Source organism: Ovis canadensis, chromosome 2 (genome assembly GCF_042477335.2).
Source record: "Ovis canadensis isolate MfBH-ARS-UI-01 breed Bighorn chromosome 2, ARS-UI_OviCan_v2, whole genome shotgun sequence".
Classification (NCBI taxonomy): domain Eukaryota; kingdom Metazoa; phylum Chordata; class Mammalia; order Artiodactyla; family Bovidae; genus Ovis; species Ovis canadensis.
In genome coordinates this window covers 221,768,737-221,796,621 of record NC_091246.1, presented here as the reverse complement: position 1 = coordinate 221,796,621, position 27,885 = coordinate 221,768,737, and the positions used below count along the sequence as shown (strand labels likewise).

At 36.3% G+C, this 27,885-nt stretch overlaps 1 protein-coding gene across 1 annotated transcript; it reads right to left on the bottom strand.

The window, feature by feature from the left end:
- Positions 1-170: 170 nt before the first annotated feature.
- VWC2L (von Willebrand factor C domain containing 2 like) lies at positions 171-27,558 on the bottom strand. Its single transcript, XM_069578278.1, has 2 exons — positions 27,089-27,558; positions 171-1,326 (listed from the first exon to the last, which is right to left on the bottom strand). The coding sequence occupies exons 1-2, from the start codon at positions 27,476-27,478 to the stop codon at positions 1,177-1,179; spliced, it is 540 nt and encodes a 179-aa protein (XP_069434379.1). The 5' UTR covers positions 27,479-27,558; the 3' UTR covers positions 171-1,176.
- Positions 27,559-27,885: the final 327 nt, after the last annotated feature.

Below are 27,885 nucleotides of genomic sequence, written 5' to 3'. Positions count from 1 at the left end.
TGGATAAGAAGAAAAAGAGAACCCAGGTGTGCTGTTTAACATTTGACTCAACAGATTTATATGATGAGAAATAATAAAAACTGTGCCTGAAAAATGTCATAAGGGTTCTTTATAAGTCATATGAGAAGATGCCAAAACACTATGAATAGTATAAAAACAATCAGAACTGCTTTTTTTTTTTTTTTGCTAAATAACCTGTTTTTTGTTTATTTGTTTGTTTTCCTAATTATAACTCTGAAAGGGAAAAGATTAGTAGGTGAGCTTACATAATACCAGATTCTGGACAAAAATGTATAACAGAGGAAGATGAGAACTGCTAATCCAAGGAAGAAGGTAAGGCTTCAACATTGGAGTGAATTAAGAACTTAATTAAGAGCTAGACCTACCTTTTCAAGCAGATATTAGTGCACTGACAGAATGTCACATAGTGAAGATTTATGTTTTGTTTGATATATGATTGTATATTTTGATCATATACGATCAAAATCATAGCAAGACAGTGATTTTGAGTTTATTGGTAAGTTGTCCTGGGTTTTAGCATTGCCTTGTTTTCTCTGCAGCATCGCCTTGACTGTGGGTGATTGGCATGCCACAATCATTTCAACCTCTCCATCATATAAGGGCCAGAAGGAACCTATAAACTTGTAAACCAAGTTCCCCTCCGTGGTAGTTACTATGAGCGTATTTTTCCATTGCAATAAAGATCTAGAATAAAAGCTCCAAACTTTACAGTCTTCCTTATTTCTACTTAATTGCATGAGTAATTGATTTTTGTAATTGGTTGATAACTTTAAGTCTTATCTATGCACAAAGCAAAATACCTGGCATTTATGCTACTCTCTATCCGGGGTATGTACTAGGAACTGCTTCATAGCCTCCACAAAAGAGAAATCCAATCACTACAAGAAGATGATACTGCATTCGTTCCAAAATTTTATAAATCAACAATAAATAATAGGGAGCACAACAAAGTCAGCTTGTAAGAGCTCTAATTCCCCAGATGGAAAACTTCATGATTCACCCATTGCTGGCTTATTTTCACTTTAAGGTGGGATGAAAATATTAATTGACCATGCCCACATTGAAAAATCACACAGGTATATCTCAGAGGGCTTCTGCATTGAATGGTGTGCAGTGGTGGAGTATCTGTATTTTGCACTAACCCCTCTTTGAAAGCTAATGCAGTATGGTCTTACCATTTTTGCAGACAGGACAACACTGTTCTGGTTCATAGACTGGGTTGACACACTCAGGAACTGCGCAGTCTGCTACAACACAGTGAACTTCATTGCTGGGCTCACAGCGACACCATTCACATGGAGAGGGCTAGGAACAAATCTAAAATTAGCCCCTTTTCTCCTATAACTTAATGCTTGCACATTCATATGCTGTCAGAGGATAAAACATCAGTGTTTATATTGGCTTTACTGTATTAACTCCATTTACCATGTGTATGATCATTCTTTCCCCATGGAAGGCCACCTGGACACCCGAGCCAAGGGTGTGTGGGTTGGTGGGTTGTCAAGTGCAGCTCAGGTTGCCATGAGCAACCAAAGCACTCATGTATGATGTTTCCTATGTCTTATGTTCCTACTTTCCAAAGATAGGTTTGGACAGCTAATGTGTCACCTCCTGGTTTGGTTTCCAGATGCACTGATTGCTCTGCCTCCCTCTGGTAAACAGGAAGGTCACTGGCACATGCGCAAAAGTTTTTTTTTCCATTTGTCATTTTTTCCTGCAAAGAAAGGATTACTGAGAAATGAGAAAATGGTAAATGGACAGCTTTACCCTTGGTAGAAACTCCTTTTCAAGCTAACCTAGATTCTAAAGGGCATTTTTTCTCCAATATGAATTTTAGAGGAGATTGCATTTGGGATCCAAATGTCCAGATACTGCCTCTTGGAAGATTTAGTGAATACCTTTCATCTTGCCTGCTTGCTTTTTTGAATGAACTAAAATTGACAGACTTTAAAAAGCCACTATTTAAGAGTCAGAGGCTCTAAAAGTAGAATTGAACAGTGATTCATTTAGAGAAAAAAAATTAAGCAGTAGACACCATTTTTTGTCTTCACAGTACTTACCAGACAAGAATGAGTTTGGGGTTTTCTCATTCCTTTCTAGAAACTTCCTATACCACAAATAATCTAAAGCAATGGCCACTCTATGACTTTCTCATCTTTTATACTTTCTAGTTTTTCCTTCTCATAAAATAGAGTTTGAAAATTCTGGAATGAAAACTTGGAGTTCCCAGAAGTTATACAGATCTAACAAGCCATTTGTCCCTGGAAAGTTCTGCCTCCAATTTCTTTGCCACAGTGACTCACTTGAAAATTGTGTTCATTCAAGTCCACGGCCTTTGTCTCAGTGACGACTGTCCACAAGGCCTGTCTCTTTATAAACTTGACACTTTGTGAAATATCAATGCATCTTGACTCAGGTAGTCTGTGAGAGTAGAAATTTTTCAACTAATTACTTAAAGTTAATTTTATCTGTGCTTTCTATTTGAAGAATGATAGTCCAGCTTTCTTATTTTAATGTTCTTTTTATTGGTGATGGTTTAGTTGCTAAGTCATGTCTGACTGTTGCAAGCACATGGACTGTATCCTGCCAGGCTTCTCTGTCAGTGGGATTCTCTAGGTGCGAATGCTGGAGTGGGTTGCCATTTCCTTCTCTAGATCTTCTCGACTGAGGAATCAAACCTGGGTCTCCTGCCTTGCAGGCAGATTCTTGACCAACTGAGTTATGAGGGAAGCCAATGTTCTTTTTATAAGTTTATTTTTAATTGGAGGATAATTGCTTTACAATACTGTGCTGGTTTCTGCTGTATAACAGTGAATCAGCCATAAGTATATATATATTCCCTCCCTCTTGAGCCTTCATCCCACCTACCCCCATCCCACCCCACTGGGTCATCACAGAATACCGAGCCGAGCTTCCTGTGTTATATAGCAGCTTCCCACTAGCTACCTATTTTATACTTGGTAGTGTATATATTTAAATGCTACTCTCTCAATTTGTCCCACTCTCTCATTCTCCCACTGTGTCTGTAAGTCTGTTCTCTATGTCTGCATTTCTATTCTTGCCCTGTAAATAGGTTCATCAGTACCATTTTTCTAGATTCTATGCATATGCACTAATATGTGATATTTATTTTTCTCTTTCTGACTTCTCTCTGTATAATAAGCTCTACGTTCATCTACCTCACTAGAACTGACTCAAATTCATTCCTTTTTATGGCTGAGTAATATTCCACTGTATTTATGTACCACGACTTCTTTATCTATTCATATGAGCTTAGCTTTCAGTGAATTATTTTTCTTTCAAATTTAGTAAATACAATAGGATTAGCCATAGAATCCATGGAAGAAATATTGCTGTCTCTTAGCATGGTCAACTAGTTTACTGGTGAGTACAGTTAAGCTCTTTACCATGTGGTTAAGTATTCCAGAAAAATCTACTGTATCATCCCAAGGGCTGGAACATTCCAGGGGCTCCTCTACCAAATAATCTCAGTAAATTAAGGAAAAGTTTGTTACTACAACACATTATTTGATGAAGGAAATTCTGAGTGAGGAAACAGCGTGAGAGATGGATATTCAGTCTGCTATACTGCTTCCTCTTTTGCAGGTCCCATTGTGAGATCTTAAATTCCAAAGCAAACTTGTCAGAAAGTGTCTCCCTTTTCTTTATTAGTTTCAAAGAAGGACTTTTGCATCGCCTTCTGATGTACAGCAAGGACTTAGCCTGAATTTATCGCTAACATGAGAGAAAATGGGAGCTGCTAGGATCATTGTTTCTGCACCTTGCCCTTCCACAGCTGTGGCTGTTCTGCTGGTTCCCTTCTCGCTGAAGGAGAGGCTGATCTGTGCAACTCTAGCGGACTGATTTGGGCATTAAAAGTCCCAAACAGCCCCTAGATTTTCCAGTGCAAAACATTTATTTCAAAGTATCTGCAGTCATTGAGAAAGATTTGTTGGGTTATTAGATTCCTAGTGTAGACTGAGGAAGAACACCATTCTGATTCAAATGATAGTTTTGAAATAAACTGCTGAGTATCACACTATATCAAGTTACTTATTTCATAACTTACTATGAAAGACATATTGTTATTATGTCCATCTCACAGATAAGCAAATTGACTGAGAGAGGTTCGGTAGGTCCTGTAGGCAGTAGGGGAAGGGCAGGGTTTGAATTTAGGCAGCCTAACTGCTATATAGTACTGCCATGAGAGGTCTACTCTGCGTACCCCCAACTGAGTAGTTTTTTTTTGTCCAGTGTGTTGTACACTTCTCTAGGCCAATCAGATCCATGAAAATAACCATTAGCAACTGAATGAATGATTTATAGAGGATAGATAGTTCCTGCTAAGAAAGAGAATTTCACTAACTAGGTTTGTTGGTTAATAGATTATTATGGAGCAGTAGAGCTTCTAAACTTCCTGCCAATGTGAGTTCATAGAAAATTGTAATAGGCTAGAGATAGTTTGTCATGAGGCTCATGTTCTTGGTGACTTTGGCATCTTCAAGTCTTATCTCATGATAGTTATCTGGGAGAGGCAATAACAGATAATGGTCTAGTAAAGACCTCAGGGCCTCTGCCTGAAATCGGTGATGGCTGGAAGTGTATACAACAGATTCCTGAAAAATACTCTGAGGAAGAGCTAATACTACAAGGCTTAGTCATAAGAGGATGCTAGACTTTTGAAAGGGATTTTTGAATAATGAGAATCACAAATTAGAAAAATAAAAATATCACTCTAGCCATAAGCAGCTTCTAATAAGCAACAGTTAGAAATGGACATGGAACAACAGACTGGTTCCAAATAGGAAAAGGAGTACATCAAGGCTATATATTGTCACCCTGCTTATTTAACTTATATGCAGAGTACATCATGAGAAACGCTGGGCTGGAAGAAGCACAAGCTGGAATCCAGATTGCCGGGAGAAATATCAATAACCTCAGATATGCAGATGACACCACCCTTATGGCAGAAAGTGAAGAGGAACTAAAAAGCCTCTTGATGAAAGTGAAAGAGGAGAGTGAAAAAGTTGGCTTAAAGCTCAACATTCAGAAAACGAAGATCATGGCATCTGGTCCCATCACTTCATGGCAAATAGATGAGCAAACAGTGGAAACAGCATCAGACTTTATTTTTTTGGGCTCCAAAATCACTGTGGATGGTCACTGCAGCCATGAAATTAAAAAACGCTTACTCCTTGGAAGAAAATTTATGACCAACCTAGATAGCATATTCAAAAGCAGAGACATTACTTTGCCAGCAAAGGTCCTTCTAGTCAAGGCTATGGTTTTTCCTGTGGTCATGTATGGATGTGAGAGTTGGACTGTGAAGAAAGCTGAGCACCGAAAAATTGATGCTTTTGAAGTGTGGTGTTGGAGAAGACTCCTGAGAGTCCCTTGGCCTGCATGGAGATCCAGCCAGTCCATTCTGAAGGAGATCAGTCCTGGATGTTCTTTGGAGGGAATGATGCTAAAGCTGAAGCTCAAGTACTTTGGCCATCTCCTGTGAAGAGTTGACTCATTGGAAAAGACTCTGATGCTGGGAGGGATTGGGGGCAGGAGGAGAAGGGGACAACAGAGGATGAGATGGCTGGATGGCATCACCGACTCGACAGATGTGAGTTTGAGTGAACTCTGGGGGTTGGTGATGGACAGGGAGGCCTGGCATGCTGCAATTCATGGGGTCACAAAGAGTTGGAGACGACTGAGCGACTGAACTGATCTGAACTGAATCTTTCCCTGAACCTGGCTTTATTTACATACCAGTTTCTCTTCCTCGTCTAGAATCTCTTTTCAAGAAACCTGTTAGATCTTTTGTTTTTTATTTGATATTTTTTTCAAAGAATGCCTCTGTTACAGTCTACCTCTTCTCACTGGAAACCTCCATGTGCCTGTCCCCAGCCCCTCTAAATACTCTTTTCAAATTTAATCTACTGATCTTACACTAAAGACCTCGTTTGTTGTTTGCAGCCTCCTTCCCTAAGCCTCTTTCCTTTCTTGAGCTCTCCAGTCACCCATCATTTTCTTGCCTCATTTGACTTCCTGTACCACCCCTACTTTCAAAGTCATTGCTTATACAGCAAGAAGTTCCTAGGAGTGGGCAGTGTGCTCCTTTAACATTAACATTACTGTAAAAATCCTTCACATTTATTTACATTGCTGTAAAAATCCTTCCCACCTTACAGCATAAAACTCTGACAGGTTTGATGCTTTGAATAAATCTTTATATCTTAAGCACTGAGCTGGTTACAAATTTCCTTTTATCATGCTCTTCAATGTGAAGACTATAGATTAAATCTGAAAGTGTCCCCCGTAAAACCAAAGATTAAACAATAAAGCTATCCTTCGAGGAACAGAGAGTACTAGAACAAGTACTTCAGAAAAAAAAATATTCTTGCTAGCTTTTTTTCTTTCTTTTAGAAATTATGATCAGTACATGGCTCCTGTCAGTTAGAGATTTGGTCAGTAAGATGATTAAATGACACCATCCTAAAACTGTATACAAGGAAAATCTTTTTCTAAGAAATCTCACAGAGCATTTTATTTCAGTGAAAGTTCTGAAAAATAAAGTAACATTCACTGTATATGCCTTTACATAAATTTTAATTGAAACTAGGTTTAGAGGTCAAATTTATTTCTTAATGTTGTACTAGGTGATCTGAATATTGTATGTGTTATGAATGTGCATGCCTTCATGGTTTTTTTGAACATGTTACCTGTTTAAGCAGAAACCATACATTTTATCTACAATTTCTGCTGTAATTAAATTATTCATGTGGCAAACCCAAATGCTATCCAGGCCATTCCTAGAGGTCAAGGGGTGTCCTCCTAGAGATGTACTTATTTTGAAATTAATAGAATGAAAAGAGGCTCTTTCTTAACTCTTGGTTTAGGTGGATAGAGCTCAAATCTTCCTCCTAGGTTTTAGGATGGAAACATGGCAATACCGCAATATGCACCCTTTAAACTATGGTTTATCTCTGAAGACCTTGAAGCGGAGATCCTAACGCCATTGTCTGTGACTTTTGAGAATTCTTGCAGAATTATAATTCCAGAATCCTGGAAACAGTAGAATGCTTTGTGATTTAAAAAATACAAAAAGTAGCCTGAGAACTGGTCAGTTAGATTAGTGGAGAGACTGAGTAACTCCAGAAAAACAAATATGTTCTTTGTGAGAATCTGAAGCTAATGTGATTATTACTAAGCCTCATTATAAGAGTATTAGAACATGTTATTAGAGACTTGCAAAGAAGTCTCCAGATATTTAGAGAAGATTGTTGCTGTTGCTATTTTGTCACTTAGTCATTCAACTCTTTTGCAACTCCATGGACTGAAGCCCACGAGGCTCCTCTGTCCATGGGATTTCCCAGGTGAGCAGACTGGAGTGGGTCACCATTTCCTTCTTCAGGGGATCTTCCCGACCCGGGGATTGAACCCACATCTTCTGCATTGTCAGTTGGATTCTTTACCACTGAGCTATTAGGAAAGCCTTTCTTCCTTATTTTGTAATCTGAATACAATGAGACTTACTTTTCCTTTCTGGAGGAAAGGCTGGATATTTGGTCCAGGCACCAATACCTTACAGCATTATTCTTTATGTGGTGACTGTTATTGGCATTGTATCTAGAGTACCTGGGAGGAAATAGTCCCAGTCTGTAAAGTTTGTTATACAAATTCAAAGTGACAAGGAAACTGGCAGGATTCTGCTTACTTTTTTAACTTGGTAAGGCTGAAGTAACATTCTTAAAAATTGAAAAATTGAAAAAAAAAGTTTCATTTTGTTGATTTTATTTGGGTGGCTGTGGTATTGTGGTTAAAAGTAAATTCTCTGGGCTTTCTATTTTGTTCCATTGATCTATATTTCTGTCTTTGTGCCAGTACCATACTATCTTGATGACTGTGGCTTTGTAGTAGAGCCTGAAGTCAGGCAGGTTGATTCCTCCAGTTCCATTTTTCTTTCTCATGGTTGCTTTGGCTATTTGTTTTTTGTATTTCCATACAAATTGTGAAATTATTTGTTCTAGCTCTGTGAAAAATACCGTTGGTAGCTTGATAGGGATTGCATTGAATCTATAGATTTCTTTGGGTAGTATACTCATTTTCACTCTATCAATTCTGGGCATACACACTGAGGAAACCAGAATTGAAAGAGACACGTGTACCCCCATGTTCATTGCAACACTGTTTATAATAGCCAGGACATGGAAGCAACCTAGATGTCCATCAGCAGATGAATGGATAAGAAAGCTGTGGTACATATACACAATGGAGTATTACTCAGCCATTAAAATGAATACATTTGAATCAGTTCTATTAGAGGTGGATGAAACTGGAGCCTATTATACAGAGTGAAGTAAGCCAGAAAGAAAAACACCAATACAGTATACTAACACATATATATGGAATTTAGAAAGGTGGTAATGATAACCCTGTTATGTGAGACAGCAGAAGAGACACAGATGTATAGAACAGTCTTATGGACTCTGTGGGAGAGGGAGAGGGTGGGATGATTTGGGAGAATGGCATTGAAACATGTATAATATGACATGTGAAATGAATTGCCAGTCCAGGGTTTGATGCATGATACAGGATGCTCGGGGCTGGTGCACTGGGATGACCCAGAGGGATGGGTTGGGGAGGGAGATGGGAGGGGGGTCCAGGATGGGAAACATGAGTAGACCCATGGCAGATTCATATATGGCAAAACCAATACAATATTGTAAAGTAATTAGCCTCCAATTAAAATAAATAAATTTATATTAAAAAAGTAAATTCTCCATAGCCTTAGTATTTGAGCCCTTTTCTAAAATGCTTTACTTACTAGTTTTGAATCTTGGGAAAATTATACAGCCTTTCTGTGCTTTAGATTCTTTATTTATAAAACAAAAGAATAACAATATTACCAACCTCACAGAGTTACTGGGAAGCACATATGTAAGAAATATTATAACATTATTATTATTTACTTGCATACTTAGCTAGTGATGGCTCTCTTAAAAATAAGGTAAGAAGTGTAAAACTGGAAGCACATGACTATATTTAAAAGAATATTTAGGTTATTTGTCTTATTCAAAGTAGGATATGGTTGCAATAAAATTTTATAAGACTTGGTTTGGTGGTTTGTGAACTAATAGAATTAATCATGTCAGAAACACATTGAAGAAAAGTTCTGATTAGAAGCCTCTAGATAAAGAGTAATTGTGAATGGTTAAAATGACCATTATAAATCACTCAGAAAAAGGCAACAAATCTATTGTCTTTTTTTTAAGGCTCATCATTTATATGTCAATTCAAATGCCCTCTCTCAGAGGAGTTCTTACCTGATTCTCTCTCCAACATCTTTTTCCAACACACGGCCCATTCAGTTCTCTCATCAGATTATGAAATATTTTATTGATTTGTTTACAATTATTTATTCTTATCTGCCTTATAGTTTATAAGCTTCTTATAGTATATTGTTCATTGCTATATTCTTGGCACCAAGAAGACATCTTAGTACATAACAGATACTCAGGAAATCTCTGTTAACGTATACACAATTATTTATGTATACTCTATGCTTCCTCGTTTGTTAAACCGTACACCTGGGCAGTTTCATCTGTTTATCATGCATGGATAGGCTTCTGATTCAATAATGTTTGTATTTTATTTAAATATTATATGGAAACTATGAGGCAAGAAGTTTTCTGATTATGATTCATGAAGTAAATATTTGGGCTTCAGCATTATGGCAATGAACGTAAACTTAACCTCTAAAGGTAATTTGAAATTCATCATATCCATCATGCGGCTCACCAGTTAAGTCAATCTCCAAGCACTCCACTGACTAGACTGTGTAGAAGTTGACAATTACAGACTTTTATTGCACTAGAAAATACCATGATAACTAAGATGAGAATACATGTAGGGGAATTGTTAAAGGGCCTAAGAAAAAGTCAGCCTCACTTTATAATATGTCAAGTTTAATGGTTACTTATTAAACAAAATGATTTTAGTATATTACAAAATATTTTTTCAGCAAAGACCTTCATTTTAAACATGTCTTTTTTCTTTTTAAAAAATAATTATATTTATATTTTTATTTTTGGCCATACTGGGTCTTTATTGTTGTGCGGGCTTTTCTCTAGTTGTGGAGAGTAGGGGCTACTCTCTGGTTTCAGTGCAAGGGCTTCTCATGGAAGTGACTTCTCTTGTTACAGAACATGGGCTCTAGAGTGCATGGGCTTAGTAGTTTCAGCTCCCGGTGCACAGGCTCACTAATTGTGGCGCCTGGGCTTAGTTGATCTGCAGCATGTGGGATCTTTCCAAGTCAGGGATCCAACCTATGTCTCTTGCGTTGGCTGGTGGATTCTTTACCACTGAGCCACCAAGGAAGCTCATGTTCTTTTTCTTATTTATTTATTTATTTTTTGCATGTTCTTTTTCTTAAAGGATGATTTAGAGTAAAGACTCAGAGAAGGCAATGGCACCCCACTCCAGTACTCTTGCCTGAAAAATCCCATGGACTGAGGAGCCTGGTGGGCTGCAGTCCATGGGGTCAATAGGAGTCGGACACGACTTAGCGACTTCACTTTCACTTTTCACTTTCATGCATTGGAGAAGGAAATGGCAACCCACTCCAGTGTTCTTGCCTGGAGAATCTCAGGGACGGGGGAGCCTGGTGGGCTGCCGTCTATGGGGTCGCACAGAGTCGGACACGACTGAAGTGACTTAGCAGCAGAGTAAAGACTCCAACAAAACACTCGCTGAATACTCTGAGAAAGAAAATTTGATTCCTGGAAAGTCTTCAGTGAATATTGTTGAAGAGTAAAGGGATATATACTTAAAGAAGGGATGGGGTCTAAGCGCCAAGTTTTAGCACACTAACTATGTCAGTGGCTTTCCTTCTAAGTATAGCAGCCTTCAGATACCATGTCGTACTCCATTTCCTTGATAATGGGCAAAAATTATCTGAGAGAACATAGTTCAGACTGCTTGCCCCCAAATTTCTTATTAAACAACTATTTAAAATCTGATCTCTACCAAGGAAATGATTCTGCTTTAAGAAGCACTCTTCTTTTAGAGATAATTTATGGCATAAATTTCATCACTTTATGGAACAAATCTCATTACTTTCAGACTGTATGAGAAATTTGGAAGACTCTATTTCAAAGTTGCTGATGCCTGTCAGAAGTCTGACTGTTCACTTCATTAAAATATGCATTAAATTACAGAGTACAAGAGTATTTAACATCCGCTGCCACTCCTTTAGCCAGGAATTTGCATTAGGCCGATGTCACCTAAAAAGTCAATGGATCCAGTGGATTGTAACCAAACTTCACAATCATCTGAGATAAGACCAATGTGTCACTGATTAAAAATGCTTCCCACTGTTCTAATGGGATTGTAGTAGTCTCTTCAGTGATCTGTCCCACAGATTGAAGCATATTTGAAACACTGAGGTTGTAAGTCTTATCAATCTATGAACATAGAGCTGAAACTTCTTAATGAATTTTAATGCTTTTGAAGTACATAAACCAAAGTTTTTTAATAACTCCTTTGGTCAGAAAATGTATACGACTGTATCATTTGAGTAATGACTGAAGTAGCTATTCTTTCTGCGGTGTTGGTATTTTGATAATATATTCTGGAATATTGTTTCTAGGGTGTCTGTCAAAAACTACTTTATCCTTGTTGAAAAAACAAACAATTTTTGCCAAGCAATTGTAATGAGTGCACATAGCTTTGCTTTGCCCATGTAGCTATAGTAAATCAGGTAGGTAATAAACTAAAATTCAGAAATGATATAAATTTTTGAAATTATTTCAGCATATTCATTAAATGTGTATTATACATAAGATAACTTCCCTGGTGGCTCAGATGGTAAAGCGTCTGCCTATAATGCAGGAGACCTGGGTTGGATCCCTGAGTTGGGAAGATCCCCTGGAAAAGGAAATGGCAACCCACTCCAGTATTGTTGCCTGGAAAATCCCATGGATGGAGAAGCCTGATAGGCTACGGTCCATGGGGTCGCAAAGAGTCGGACATGACTGAGCGACTTCACTTTCACTTTCACACATAAGATAATGTATGTAAGGTATACTAAGATGAACTCCATAGCTAGCCTTCGCTCAATAAATGGCAAAATTGACCATCTAGGTATCTATAAAAATAAGTTTTGAGTTTTAAAATCAATTGATTATAACTGATGGTACTACTATAATGGAATACAGAATTATTAATCTTTCTACAGAGTAAATTTGCATTTATTCTGAGATAATGTAAAACACAAGAATACTGCAAAAGCAGTTATGAAGTATACCCCATCTAAAATTATTAATTGTCAAGTACAAAAAAGTTTACTCATTCTTGAAAACTCATCATTATAGTTGCTACACAACAATGAATCATATTAATGATTTTTTCCTCTAAAATATTTGCTTCCAAAACAATTCTAAAAAATGTAAATGTATTTTGGCATTTGTTTCAAGGACAGGCAATTCTATAATTATATACTGCCCATACTGATAAACTGTTGGTGTATAGAGCCATTTGTAAAATATGGATATTTTCAAGAGTCTTATGACAATAAAATATAGCCTTTTTGAAAACCTAAGGGATAGCATAGATAAAAATAAAATATAGATAAGGAGAATGTAAGCAAAACTCTCTCTTTAGTTGTAATAACAGAGTATTTTTTAAGTAGGCAAATGTACACTTAACAAGGAAATATCAGTGTGGGATATTTAAGAAGGAAAAGGATGTTTTAGTTGCCTCTAAGATTTGGGATTTCTTTGGAAGGAATGATGCTAAAGCTGAAACTCCAGTACTTTGGCCACCTCATGCCAAGAGTTGACTCATTAGAAAAGACTCTGATGCTGGGAGGGATTGGGGGCAGGAGGAGAAGGGGATAACAGAGGATGAGATGGCTGGAGGGCATCACTGACTCAATGGACCTGAGTCTGAGTGATCTCCAGGAGTTGGTGATGGACAGGGAGGCCTGGCGTGCTGTGATTCATGGGGTCGCAAAGAATCGGACATGACTGAGTGACTGAACTGAAGTGAAGATCTTTGAAGAACTCAAAGGTATAGACAAAGGCTAGTAGATTGAAGATAAAGATTTTGATAAAGTATTATACTTGTAAAATGGCCTAGAAAAGCAGCTGCTTCCAGTCCTCCCCTGATAAGCTGGATTGAGAGTGGTTTTAGTACAAGGAAAGTCCCTATCAAGGAACTGAATATTTTGAGTAGAGCCTGTATGTCTCCATGCTAAGGCTGTTCCATTTATTACCCATTTATGCAACAAGGGAAAAGTGAGCAACTGCATAACTTCAAAACTTTCCTGTTGATATTGAAAAGGACAGACTGTTTATCAGTTAAAAGCCCCTAATCTATAACAGCATTAAAACAAGGTATGCGCAGGTGGGGGTGAATACATCACTGTTAGAATTCTCCCGTATGAAAGAATCATGTAAGAGACAAATGCAATCAGCTTTGTTCCACAGGAAACACTGAGTGGAGGTGATGACAGGAAGGAGAGAGGGCAATAACTCTTGCTTTCTCGCCTTGTGTGGGTGATACTGAATTCAGGGCTTTTCAGGGTCTGCAGGATGGGTGTGATAGACACAAAAGTCCATTTGTATTCGGAGTGCCAGTCAGATGACTAAGAAATCTAAAAGTTGAAATCTTTTCATTTTCCATTTGCTAGTAACATGCATTTTACTTGTTTTAAAAAGACAGAAATTTAGAATCAGTAAAATAAATGGCTTTATGATTACTAATATCATCATAAAACATTCATTTCCAATTTTAAGTACAAACAGCAATTTCCTACTCAACTTTATGCTTCAGTTTTTGATGCTTAATTCCTACCTTAACTTATTCCACAAAAATATATCAGATGGCTTATGGGCAATAATATGAGAGGCTATTTTAATTGAAAAAATATTGACTGATTAATTCATTGATAGAAGTTCTGACTTTAGTGTTTATCCTCTGTGCAAGTATAGAAGAAGCAGTCACAACTTTGTAATCATGTGTGAACACTGTTAGTATCCCAGTGGAATTCAGCTGTAGGATAGCAGAGTAGGCACATTTGGAGCTTAAGACCTGTCATCCAACAATGTTGTATTAGCTTGGATAGGTTATTTAAACTGCTTAAAACTAAGTTTTCTTATTTGTAGGATGAAATCAATAATAACATAATATTAAGAGACCTCTAGTTTTCCTCACTTTATTTTTATGAGACAAAATGGAAATAACAGTATTTGAAGAAGCTTGTAAATTATGCGTTTTGTAAATGACTGTCATTGTTATCCTAGTTTTCTAGTGGACCAGCGGTTTATTTGTTTACTTTCCCTTCGTCTATTTTCAATGGCTGTGTATTTCTCAAATTATATTGATCATCAGTTATTTTTATTAAATTATGGCATAATCTGGAGAAGGAAATGGCAACCAACTCCAGGATTCTTGCCTGGAGAATTCCATGGACAGAAGAATCTGGCAGACTACAGTCCATGGGGTTGCTAAGAGTCAGACATAACTGAGCTACTAACACACACAAGGCATATTCATTTCTACTATAAATTATTTGAAATATTAAATTTGTAAAGATTATTTAATTTTGAGAGCAATCTGTTGCATCTTTAAAATGCAGCACTGTTTGCACTCATTATCATTAGAATGATATTAGAAATTTTTTTTGATAATTAAGATTCTCATTTACAGACATGAAACTTCACTCTTTAATCTGAGTCTTGCCAAAAACAGATTTGCAGTGGGGTAACTTGGGCTCACTTTTTTTTTTTTTTTTTGAGTCCTATCTTCTAGTTTCAATATGAAAGTCCTAGAGTCTCATTATGAAAAGGAAAATTCTCTGTGACTGTCCCTTTTCTCCCTAATGAAGTTTTCTAAATCTTAGCTGTCAAAGGTTTGCTATTTTAGCAGGATTTTATTTTTAAAGTTTGGGGAGTATTAGACTGAACAATTTTAATTTTTTTCCCTGTCCTATTTAGGAACGTAAAATTAAATTAGCATACAGTGAAAATAGGTGGAGTTTCAGGGAGCTGGGCTGTGTTCTCCTCATATAGAAATAGGACTTAATTTGGTAACCACTGGGAGTTTCTACAATGACTATGGTATTTCTAAAGCTTCAAAAAGCCCTTTCTGGGTCCACATTATCTTTGCTGTTGCTTTTAATTTTCATTTTCCTGATGTGGAAATTTAAAATGAAAACAACTAAATTTGAAAACGTATTCCTGGTCAATACTTTGGCCACCTGATGAAAAGAGCTGACTCATTGGAAATGACCCTGATGCTGGGAAAGACTGAGGGCAGGAGAAGAGGATGAGATGGTTGGATGGCATCACCAACTCAATGGATATGAGTCTGGGCAAACTGGGAAACAGTGAAGGGCAGGGAAGCCTGGTGCGCTGCAGTCCACGGGGTCACAAAGAGTTGGACATGGCTGAGTGACTAAACAACAACAAAATTCCTGGTCAATCCTGACTATTTTCAGGATGTAGGGGTTTTTTTTGATGGTTGTTGTTGTTGTTGTCATTTAATGAACAGAAATGTGCCTTAGATTCACCCTTCTTTATGGCCAGTGGAGTTTTTTAAGTGAAGCAAATTGAGTGATGTAAAACATGGAGTAGGCAAAGAATTTTCCTTATGTTAGCAGTGTACAACATTTCCATCAGGAAGAAATGAGACTTAACATGAACTATTTCAGTTATAATTGAACAGGTATTCCAGGATACAAGATGTGTACACACTTAAATAAGCCATCTCGATCACATTTCTTGCATAATGTTTATAGTATGCTCTTGGAATTTGGGCAGGTTTAATGGCAAGAACACTGCAGTTAGTCAGAAGCCTCCCTTATCAATTATAATATGAGAATAAAAATCATCTTAGAACTAAATCATTCCATGAAGGAACAGAGATTTAAAAAAAAAACTCATAAAATTGTCAACAAGTATTTATATTTCCCTCAGACAGAAATCTGGTTATGTCACTAACTCCAGGCCTTTGGTGATTTTACACTTGTTCCAGGCTTTGGTTCAAGTTCCCAAGCCTGGTCTTCACTCTGTGAGCTGGTTCCATGTCCCTTATCTCTCTCATCTCTCACTTTTTGTCTCCTCTGTCCCCTCTGATCTGGCCATTTGGGTTAACTCAATTTTCTATGAATGTGCTTTCCAGTGATTTTTGCTAATTCTCCAATTTTGTCTAAAATATTTTCAGTGCACTGAAATCCTCACTCTTAGGCTCTTCCTAAGCTCTTTTGATTAAGTTGTTCCTTTCCTGATATGAGCTCTGGAGCAATCGTCCCAAACCATCTGCTATTTGCGGTTATCTGCAGTGTTCATTTTGATAGACTAGGAGCACCTTGAGGGTCAGATTCATGTCTTATACAATTTGGTACATGCCTCACACCTATCACCTCTCAACATGTCAGAGACATTAAAGGCATTTAATGGAATCAAACCATGTATTATGCAAGTTGACCTGAAAACGTGTTAGTGAACTTAACATCTAATTAAGCAGATAAGATACATATTTTCATTTATTAATAGGAAATATATCTATTATATTAAATGAAAAATACCTACCTGATTTATCACACTCTCAAAGGAGAGCATGTGGGATCTCAAAATTAAGCACATTTTTACCCTCTTTGCTTATCTATTTCATCTGAGAATTCTAAGTAGAAAGTTATTAAGTTATTACACATCAGTGCAAAGAGCAAAGCCATACTCCTTTGAGACAAATGTGCAAAGAGTGATGACTTAACATGTCTGTTGTTAAGTATGTATAATACATTTAAAACAGGCAAATTTAAATGCCTTTGAAGATTTCCACATGTGGAAAGACATCCCCAAGACCACCTACAAGTGAAGTAAAACCTATACCTAACAGTACCCAAAGAATCTGTAACTTTGAAGAATGTGAGTTAGCATGATCTGATGACAGTAAGACTTGAGGGAAATAGAAAGGGGAGAAGGGCTTCCCAGGCAGCTCAGTGGGTAAAGAACCTGCTGGCAACTCTGGAAATGCCAGATATATGGGTTCAATTCCTAGGTTGGGAAGATCTCCTGGAGGAGGGCACAGCAACCCACTCCAGTATTCTTGCTGGAGAATCCGGTGGACAGAGGAGCCTGGCAGGCTAAGTTCGCAAAGAGTTGGACATGACTGAAGTGACTGAGCACACAGCACTGAAAGGGAGAAGAATGTGATCCTAGACAAGAAGTTGGTAAACTTTTTCTATAGAGAGCCATACAGTAAATATTTTTGACCTATGTGGGTCATATAATCTCCAGAGCAACTACTCAGTTCTGGATTGCAGCCTGAAGGCCATCACACACAATACATAATGAATAAGCATTGCTATTTTTCAATAAAACTCTACTTACAAAAATGGGTTGTGATCTAGATTTGGCTAATAGATTGTAGTATGTTGATCCCTTGTAACTGGCATCATTGCCATTATGTTGAATAAGTCATTGTCCATTTACATTGGTTCTATGGAACAAAAATTAATTAACACAAATAACAACATTAACTGCAATTTTGGAAACTTTAAAAAGGACCAGACAATAAAAGATAAGCTGAGATATATAGATTTTTATCATTAATTGCCCATCAGAGTCAGATAAAGGAATAAAGGATGATCTTGGTCATTAACAAAATACTTCTTAAATGGTTTCATTGAATGCTTATGAACTTTAAGATGTTAATAGATGTTCAGAGGGAACAAAAGTGTTCTGCTGTCACATAAATTTGTGAAATACTGGACTGAATACGGGTTAGGAGCAATAGTAGTAAAAATGTCAGATGGCTTTTATGAATCCCTTATTGTGTGCCAAGTAGTTTTTACTAATATCTCTATTTTAGAGATGTGTGCACTAAGGCATACTGAAGTAATGTGTGCCTAGATACTTGGCTGGCAAGTAGTAGAACCTCCTCTAAAATATAGTCTTCACCATACTGTTGAGCTCTTAGCTGTTGAACCGTGTTCATACTGACTCTCAAACAAACCTTTAAAACATTTTCAAGTGCCGTCAGTATACTAATGTATATGATCAGACACTGCATATTTCTAAGAGGTGTTAAAAGATGCATCATTTCTCAGAATTACTTGGCCACAAAAAAGAAAATAAAAAATCCTACTAAAAATCTAGCTGGCTGATCATTAGAACAATCTGAAACTTTAAAATAGAAATGTAGACCATTTTGGTTGGCCCTGAAGAGGGAGAGGTCAAGGGATGTGAACTTTTGCAACATTCCTGCCTTAGATGATACTGATCATATGCCAGGTTAAGGATAGCCCTTTGTTCTAATGTCATACAGCTAGATAATTTTTGTACTCTTCATCCATTTTTCACACTCCATTCCTGTCATGTAGTGAGCGGTGACAGTTTGCAGAATGAAAAAAAAAATCAAGAACACAGACCTTTTCTGTTCCTAAAATCACCAAATATGGGGCAAGGGCAGCTAATTTAGTTCCTTTGTTTCTTCCTAGTATTTTCTGTGTGAAAATAGATGGTGTTTAATATAATTTTATTATGGCCTATACTATTTGCTTTAATTATAGAATTTTTCATTTTTAGACAAAGGATCCTCTTTTATTAGAACCTTTGCAAACTTAGGCTTCTTTTGCAAATTGACCTCTATCTGTGTCAAAGACTGATTTTAGATATGCCAATATTTTATTGTTCTTGTCTGTTTGTAACTCTGGTTGTCATGGAGATAGGTCCTGATATCACATTTCTATAGACAATTGGCTGAAATAAATTTCTGCATCCAGTATATTTATTGGAAAGAAAGATGCAAATAAGCAATAAGTCTGCAGGTCTAAAATGTAGATAAAATATCACAGGAAGCATATATTTATATTGCCTTTGCAAATAGTAAGCTCTGTCAGCCATTGTGGTGTTTCCACTAAGTTTCTGTTGGTCTTTGTTTTATCATCTGTAAAAAAGTTGAAAGTTCTTTTCCAGATCTAAAATTCTGTTGTCAGTTCTTAAAAGTAGGAAAGACTTAGATTATGAATTAAAAAAAAAGCAAAGACCACAATGCTTGCCTTTTTTTAGATAGAAGAATTTACATATATTCAGATACTAGAAATCCAATCCCTTGCTAAGAAATAACAATGATAATCAAGGATCAATATTAAGACAAAGTTAGTTCAAAATCTCATCCAAGTAATGTTTAATTTAAAAAAAAGAACACACAAACTTTTGAGAATTCAGAATTGTTAATTAAACTTCATATGCAATACTTTAATTTTCAAATTCCCAATACTATTTATTCCTCATTAGATATATGGCAACATTATTGTATCCATCCTATAGATAGAAAGATTAAATTTATTTGAGGTTTGTTTATGGTCTCATGACATAATATGGAGAAAATAAAGAGTTGTGTTCAGTAGATTTGTATCCACTTTAACCAACTTTATATAGTCATAAAATAATACCAGATAAAAACTTTTCAGGAGATAAATGAATTTTCTTGTTACTTTGGTACTTCATTCACTCTTTCCATGGTGTCATTAAATCCTTGCAAAAATGACTTTATTGTGATGTGATAGATGGCAGGCTGGAGGCAAGGAAATCAACAATGGTGGTGTATGAGATTGAAATTACTGATGCTAATCAGTGGTGATTAAAGGTCCAAACCTAAAATAAGCTGACTCTAAAATAAGCCAGTCCCTATTAATAATGACTAAGCTTGAGAAAGATCACTTGGGTAAGCAAATCCACTGAGCACTTGAAATCACCTTGAGTTATTTGTTTCAAGCTCTTCCTTGAAAGTTTGGTTAAATATAACTCAAACATAAATCAGTATTTTTTTCTTGTGCTATACTTTGTAAAACATACTGTTTGATACCTAAGTTAAAGGAAAACAAAACAAAAAAATATGATCAGGGTGAATAAGAATGGTTAGAAATAATTGTAAAGATTTTCTTAAAGTAAGAACGTTTCCAGATTCCCTCAAATTTCACATACATATATGCACAGAATGCATGTATGAAACAATCTCAGTTTAGACTATATAGATTATAGACTAATCTACAAAAATTTGCATAAAATATGTAGATTATGTCATAAGGTATAGGACATAGTCATGCCATTGACTATGTATTTTGGTGAGTAAAAACACAATGACAGATTAGCAAATTTCTAACATATCCAAAACCTTGTACAATTAGAGTTAAAATTTGGAGGGGAAACTACCAGGTCACTCTCCAGGTTCATCTCCTCATAGTATTGGCGAGTCAGCAGGAATGAACAGCGAAGTTTATAAACAGTTGATGACTGACCTCAAGTCTGCTGTAGTCACTAGCAGTGACAAGCTCCACAAATCTCAGATGTGGCTGCAAATCAAACACCAATCTCCCCGTGTGCACAGGGGATAGAAGTCCAGACACAAATCTCTCTAGTCATGTTTATCACACTAAAGGCAGCATTAAAGGCAGCATCTTACCATATGAAGGACAGCAATAAAAATCAATGTGTGTATCTACATTTAACTAATTAAAGGACCAGCTGACCATCAAGTCTGTTAAAATTTAAAGTAAGAGACTATTTCATCCCTTCAGGGGTTAACTTGGAAGCTATTTATAACTATAATTCATACTCCCATAATTTGAAAAGTGTTGAGGGCCATTTTCAGTTCTTACTGAGGCTTTTGAAAAAAACAAATTATTTCAAAACTCCAATCTATTTCCTAAATTTAATGTAGTTCTGTAGAATTAAAAAAAAACCAGATGAGCACAATGTAAAAAGAATGAGAAAGGGTTTGAGGAACTTTATAAATTTAAGTTCTAACAAAATTGACTTCTAATCTTTGAAACTGGTCAGACATTATACAAATTCAGCAGATGCTCCCTAGTTATTTACAAAGATGGGTGTTCCCTCTAGGGAGAATGATCATTGAGAATGATCCACTTTGAGGCTGCTTGTGGTACACGCTGGGGGCTGAGTTTCAGATGAGCAACAGTCATTACTGATTAAGATTACTTAATCTCTGTTATTTTGCAGCCACTTGAAAGGAAAAAAACCTATGCTTGAATTCACTCAGAGGCAATTTTAATACTAAAAACAACATGATCTGCAAAACAAAAGCTGCATATTGTAGAGTCAACAGCTGTGGACTTAGTCTTCTCGATCTCCCAACAAAGACCTCAGTTATCTTTGTTGTATGAAATTATAATGTTTCCTAGGACTGACTTTCAATGGAATCTTACAAATGCCCCAACTACTTGTTAAGAACTTGTCTATCCCCTCTTGGGAAAAATATGTTTGAAAACCCCACTCATAGTCTTAAGAGTCACCCATTTTCCATTATTAAAATCAATACAGGTGATCAAAAAAACAGAAATAAAAAAAAATAAAAGAAACCCCTCCCAGTTGTTAAGATGAGAGGTCTTTCCTGCCTTGTCTCCCATATTTCAGCAGGATGTTCATAGCAAGTTTGATTCCATTTAGTGGCAATGAAATACATATAATACATACTACAATCTTCATACATTTGGAAAGATGCATTCTGTATTCCTTTGTTTAGTACAAACATCTTAGTTTCTGCGCCTCTCATATTAATAGGAACTGGTGCGATGGCAGATGAGTGGGTGGGGTACAATAAATGGCATTTCTGCAAACAATTATCCCTTCATTGAAATTTCTTTACAGCTTTTCCCCCTGTTCTTTCACATATTTGGTAATCAGTTCCTAGAATATGCTGCTTTTCATCCTTTTTCTGTATTAAAACAGACATAGAAAAAAAGAAATCTCCTAATCCTAACTTGAAAAATCCTTTCTACTCACTTTTATATGGACATTAATGATGGGACATAGATTAATGAGAAAATTGGGAAACCTGTCTTCCTGTGAATGTAGCCATTGAAGAGTGAGTCAGTTCTCAATCTTAGTTGGCATCGACAATTTTTATGGGTGTGATGATTTGGCAGAATACTCTGAGTGATTAATTTTCTGTCCTCTTTGCTGCTTTCCTCAAGATTTAAATGCTAAGTCCAAAATTCAGGGCAAAAACTAAACAGCTTACCACAGCATGAAAACATTTTTTTTTTAAGCTGTAACATATTTACAAAATGTGCAAAATGAGAAAATAATCACACCGAACCTATTAAAAATAAAACCCAGAAACTTGATCAACTGCCTTTGGCCCATAATGGGAAAAGTACAAAAGTCAGTGCCTGAAGAGAAAGGCAGGTTTTGGGCAAATCCAAATCCTCAAGTAGGGGTACTGGGTGTTGACTGCAGAAAATCACTTTAAGACAGGCTATGCAAAGCTGAAATAAAAAAAAAAAATCTCTTTCAGTTGCAAGTAGTATAATCTTCAGTGTCTGACCTAAAACTAAATCAGTACAAGTTATGAAGTATAAAAAATTCCAAAAAGGCTAATTCTAGCTGAGTGAGAGTTATAAAAATATTGAGAAAAATAAGAAACTATTTCTCCCTTTAAAAAACTCAGCATGAGATGGTCAAGCACAGAAGCACACCTGATACAACCTACATTTCCAATCAAGGTTTTCTGTAGGAAATGCTACTGTAATTTATTATTTATACTTATTTCTTAAAAAGTAGGTTCCAGTGTCATTTTGCCTGAGTACACATGAAAGAAGAGAAAACCTAGTACATGATGACCTTTATCTTAATACAATATTACCAGAACACTGGAAAATTCAGTTTTCAAAAAGGATAGTGTGAAAGCCATTTTAAAACCTTATATCAGTAAGTGTTAGAAAAAATCCAAATGTTTATAAATGACATTATTTTTTCCATCAGGTGACACGTGTATAGCAATTTACATTTAAATTTAGTGATCAGAAAACACTGATGTAGTGACATGTTTCTGTAACTGTATAGCGTCAGACCACACAATTAAAACACTGAGTGGTCATTACACTTGGGATGGAAAGGCAATCCAGGGTGAGCATTAGTTAGGAAGAGGTGGGGAGACGGAGTAGAAAGCAGAAGCAGGATGGAAATGCATGCTTTATGAACAATGTATGTAATCTGTGGGGGCCCAGAGAGCACTCTACCTGAAGTTTGAATGCTTCTCTAATTAAAATGGAGAGATCAACACATAAACAGAAACAAAGGTATTTAAAGGGAACTTTAACCTTTTATATTCTGTCTGTTCAATTATAACCTGACTCACTTTATTCACCAAAATATATTAAATGCCTGTTATGTGGTTTACATGGTGCTGGGGTTGGGACCAAGGAGCAAAAAGAAAACATTGTCCCCAGCCTTAAATGTTTCACTGTCCAGTGGGGGAGAGAGAAGTCCTTTCAGTTTACATTATTGCAGTGTGATAGAGATGGTGGTAATGAGTTTATATGCTGAAGCCAAGAAGCCTGGATTTGAATCCTAGTTCTTCTATGTTAGGTATGGTGTTGGGCAAGCTATTTACACTTTGGTGCTTCAGTTTTCTTATCTGTAACACAGTGCTAATAACAGTGTAATTTCATAGTGTTATCATGAAATGTGCTATAATACACATAAAGCTCTTAATGGTGTCTGGCTCTGACTACTGTCCTTGTTATAATGGTATGAAATGCAGCCCAGGATACAGCAGTAGGCCAGTCAGAGGAGGCTTTGCAGTTGAGATGAGATTTAACCGGAGTTCGGAAGCAGTTTAGTTGGACTTCCACATGTGCGCATAAATGGTAAAAAGGTGTGGGCCAGCATGCGCAAGCACACAGGGAAGAGAAGTCACTGAGAGTTTAATAAACTTGAAGAAGTTGGTGAGTAGAATTGACTGTACTAGGGAATTTCGGTTTTTACCTTCAAGACTGTCCCTGAATGTTTTTGTCTTTATTCAAGCTGGTCTCATTCTTTGTTTTCTGCAACAGTTCTGCTTTCCCAGCCATTAATCTCTCTTCACTTCCATTCAATTAAATACTTGGCTATAAAGTAATTTAACTAGGTCAACTCTATGTATAACAACCTGCATTTTGTCCCTTGTTACTCTTTAGACTGAATCTATTCTGGCCTAGTACTCGAGTTCCTCTTTCCACGTTCTGAAAACACTATTCAAGTTTACCTCTTTCTTCTGATAATAGCATTTTAGTAAGATTCAGTTCCCTGTCATTCTCATCTTTCTTCTTTTCTTGCTGATTTTATTTATCCAAATATCTGACTTTGCTTAAGCAGTTTCCTCTTTGGAATTTTAATCCTCCTAGATAAATTTTAATTTTTTAAGAATATGTTCATCTTTGACCTTCCTGAAGAAAAAGACAGTTTAGTTTGTCTGACCAAACCTCATACCACGTTGATAAGTTTCTGGCACCATAATCCCCTTGGTGTTGACCTTCATGATCACATGCTTTATATTGCCTTTTCCCCACTTCTCTCTCCAACTTAGTTCATGCCTTCCTTGTGAGTGGAGATGTTCCCTTCTAGACATTTTACTCTCTAATGCATGTATAGTACAACTACAGTATCTTGTATACTAAAAAGTCCAACAAATGCTTATCAGATGAATATATAACATACAAGAATATCACTATACAGGCTCCTTAATAACATGCCAAGATTATTATGTGAAAGTTGCATGTAGCTTTAAAAATCAGCTTACAAGAGACAAGAAACTAAATTAGAAGAGAAGCAAGATGGCTGATATTTACTTAGGCATAATAGTTTACATAGATAAGTATGAAATTTAAAAAACTGTTGGAATTTTTTCAGTTGAGTGACTTTTAAAGTCAAGCTTCCATCATGAGACATAGGTGAAGACATGAAAGAATGCAGAACTCAGAGAAAACTCCTGGATGCTAGGATTCAGAAAGAGTGAAAGGACCATCTTTTTCAGTATCTGTTGTGTACAAGATTCCAAACTTCATATAAATTATTTCACTAATTCTTTCCAATATCTCCTTTCAACAGAAGAAATTATTATGATGGTCATTTTGTAGTGAATGTTACTGTGGCTCAAAAAGTTTAAGGACTCCTTCCAAAATCTTACATCTAAGTGATGAATCTGGATATAAATCCAGGTCTTTCTGACTCGAGAGCCAGTGTTTTTAGAAGTGATATAGGCTTTATCATTAGAATGGATGTATTCAGAAAAAGGTTAAATAACTTGACAATTTTGGACAAGTATCAAACTTGGTTGGTCTCAGTTCTTCCAATCTTATTAATTTAATCTAGATAATCTCTAGAGCTCTTAAAACTAAATCCTTGTGAAAAAGTGGTATCTGTTTTCTTTTTTAAAAATCACATTGATTTAAAATCAATGATATTATAAGTCAGGGAAAACATTGTGCATATCAACAGGTTAAATATTAATTTTAGCATGCACAGATAGTTAGAATGAAGGAATTATTAACTTGATATATCTTTATTGTTTGATATGGCAAAATGGTTTTTATCTTTGGAATAAGAATCTAACAAAAACAGGGAAAACTATAGCATTTTTAGTGATGAGCTAAGTTCAAAAAAATCAGTATCTTTTATTCTTTTATTTAATTTGGTAGTCAATATTTAATAATCTCAAATTTTATCTGGCATACAACTTTGCTTGGGCTAGGCTATCTTAAAATGTCTTTTTATTCGACTCTAAATAAAAATGCATATTAGAGGAGAGTAACCTGATTCTAGAACCATGACTACAGTCAGTCATGTGTTAAGTACTTGCATTTACTTTTGTTACCCTATGTCAAAATGTGTCCAATGTATTAAAGACCAGAAAGGAACTGATAAATGTATGACACTCTTAACTATTATTTGATGTCAGTAATGGTAATTTTACTAGATTCTCAGGCCTCTTCTCAATGTTGTACAGCAAAATATCATAATACATGAAAAAGTCTAGAATAACACTCACATATAAGAAAGTTGAATGTGATAATTATCACTGAAATTTCTCTCATGTTCTAAAGAAACTAGTCCAAATTATTGGGTTTCTTGGGTAAATTAGATCTGGTTTGAACCCACAACTTAGAATAGACTAAATGCAATGAATTGCCAACACACAGGAAGTACTCTGATCATGATCTGTTAAAACCTTTTCCCATGTATTGACTTCTACCATTTGACTCTTGTAAAGAAGGAAATTGGGTCAATACTAATAACTGAACATTCTTCTCTCACAAATAAACACATGGAAAACTAGCTATAACTTCTTTTGCCTACACATTTCTGAGCATATTGTCACAGCACTTGGTTAGGTAAAATGAAAATCTTTATATCAAGCCACCAATATGACAGAAACCACAAGGCAAAACTGTCATTGCATTTGAGGGCATGTTGATATATTAATTTATACCTTAAGCGTTCAGATCTGGCTTGTATGAAACCCTAATTAAAACCAGTCATTAGAAAAAAGAGGCTCAAAGAAGAGGTAAAAATGAAGTCCACGATACTTGACAACATGACACAAGCATAAAAGAAAGACTGAAAATACCATTGAGGCTGGAAGCCTGTGAAATTAGCCTTTTTTAAAAACTACGTTTTACAAGGGTCTATGATAAAATTCAATTTTCTCTGGGATCTTATATGTCCAAAAAAAAAAAAAATCTAAAGATAAGAGAACAGAATGGGAATCATGTTCTACAACAAGTAAGTCCAACGCATATTCTTAATACAAAGACCTCAGCTCAGAAGTGTGTCTCTGTAGTACTTGAATTTCCATACACTAAGTAGATAATTCTAGACTACAATTAAATAGCTCCAAATACAGGCTAATAAGCCACACACACTCACACACGAAACTCACAAAATTTAAACATTAATAAACACATAGTTTTTAAACAAAATTGTTTCCATTAGAAAACATATTTTGTAATAACACAATGAAATGTTTAAGGGCAAAAATAAAAGATGGTAAGCATGCTCCAAATACTTCTGAAGGAAAAAAAATTCTTGTGAAACCCTACAGATATTGGTCGACAAGCCAATTGCCTATTGTACCACCATAGTGGTACTTAGGCTAACTGGAGTCACATTTTTGTAAATCAAAGAGAAATTTAAAAATGTGCTTTTTCAACTGTAATTTTACTGTCTTGATCTAAGTATGTGGTGTAAAATGTTAGTGTTCAATGAATATAGAGGGCAACTCATACCTTAAATTCCTCCAAGATCTTGTAATTTTTCCCATGATATTCACAAAAGTTTTTGACTTCTTTGCACTCAGGACAGCATCCATTGTGTTCCACTTTAGTACACTTTGGGTGAATTTTAGGGCATTCTGGCTGGTCACAGACAGGTCCATCCAGAGCACAGACACATGGGCAGTTGGAATGCCCTGGGAAAAATCTTTCTCCCAACTTGTATACAAAGCCACTGTCATCCACACACCCCTTCCCTCGATAGTCATCAAAAATCAGGTTGTCGTTACTGGAGGTCTGGTCACCTTCATCAGCAGGATAGTCTTCATGACTGATGGCAGCAGAGGTGACCAATCCAGGGATGACCAATAGCAGTATGCAAGCTTCATGAATATGAAGAGCCATCCCCCTCCTCAACGGCTTCTGGATGTTCTCCTAATGTTAGATATACTCAGCTCCTTCCATGAGAACACAAGAGGGGCAAGCTGAAAACAAATATTTAAAAAGAATGATTTGACATATATAAATAGAATATAGGTTCATTTAAACCCATGCTTTTAACATGTTTGAGATCTGTTTATTTGAGATCTATTTGGAAGTTTTGTTGTTGTTGTTGAGTTGCTAAGTCATGTCCGACTCTTTGCGGCCCCATGGACTGTAGCCTGTCAGTCTCCTCAGGAAAATGCATGGGATTTCCCAAGCAAAAATACTGGAGCAATTTGCCATTTCCTTCCCTAGGTGATCTTCCTGACCTAGGGATCAATCCTGAGTCTTCTGCATTGCAGGAGGATTCTTTATACCACTGAGCCACC

Coding starts and splice junctions, on each gene's coding strand:
- VWC2L (XM_069578278.1), bottom strand. CDS start 27,478: ATGGCTCTTCATATTCATGAAGCTTGCATACTGCTATTGGTCATCCCT. Junction 1,327..27,088: donor AGATCTTGGAGGAATTTAAG/GTATGAGTTGCC, acceptor ATTTGTTCCTAG/CCCTCTCCATGTGAATGGTG.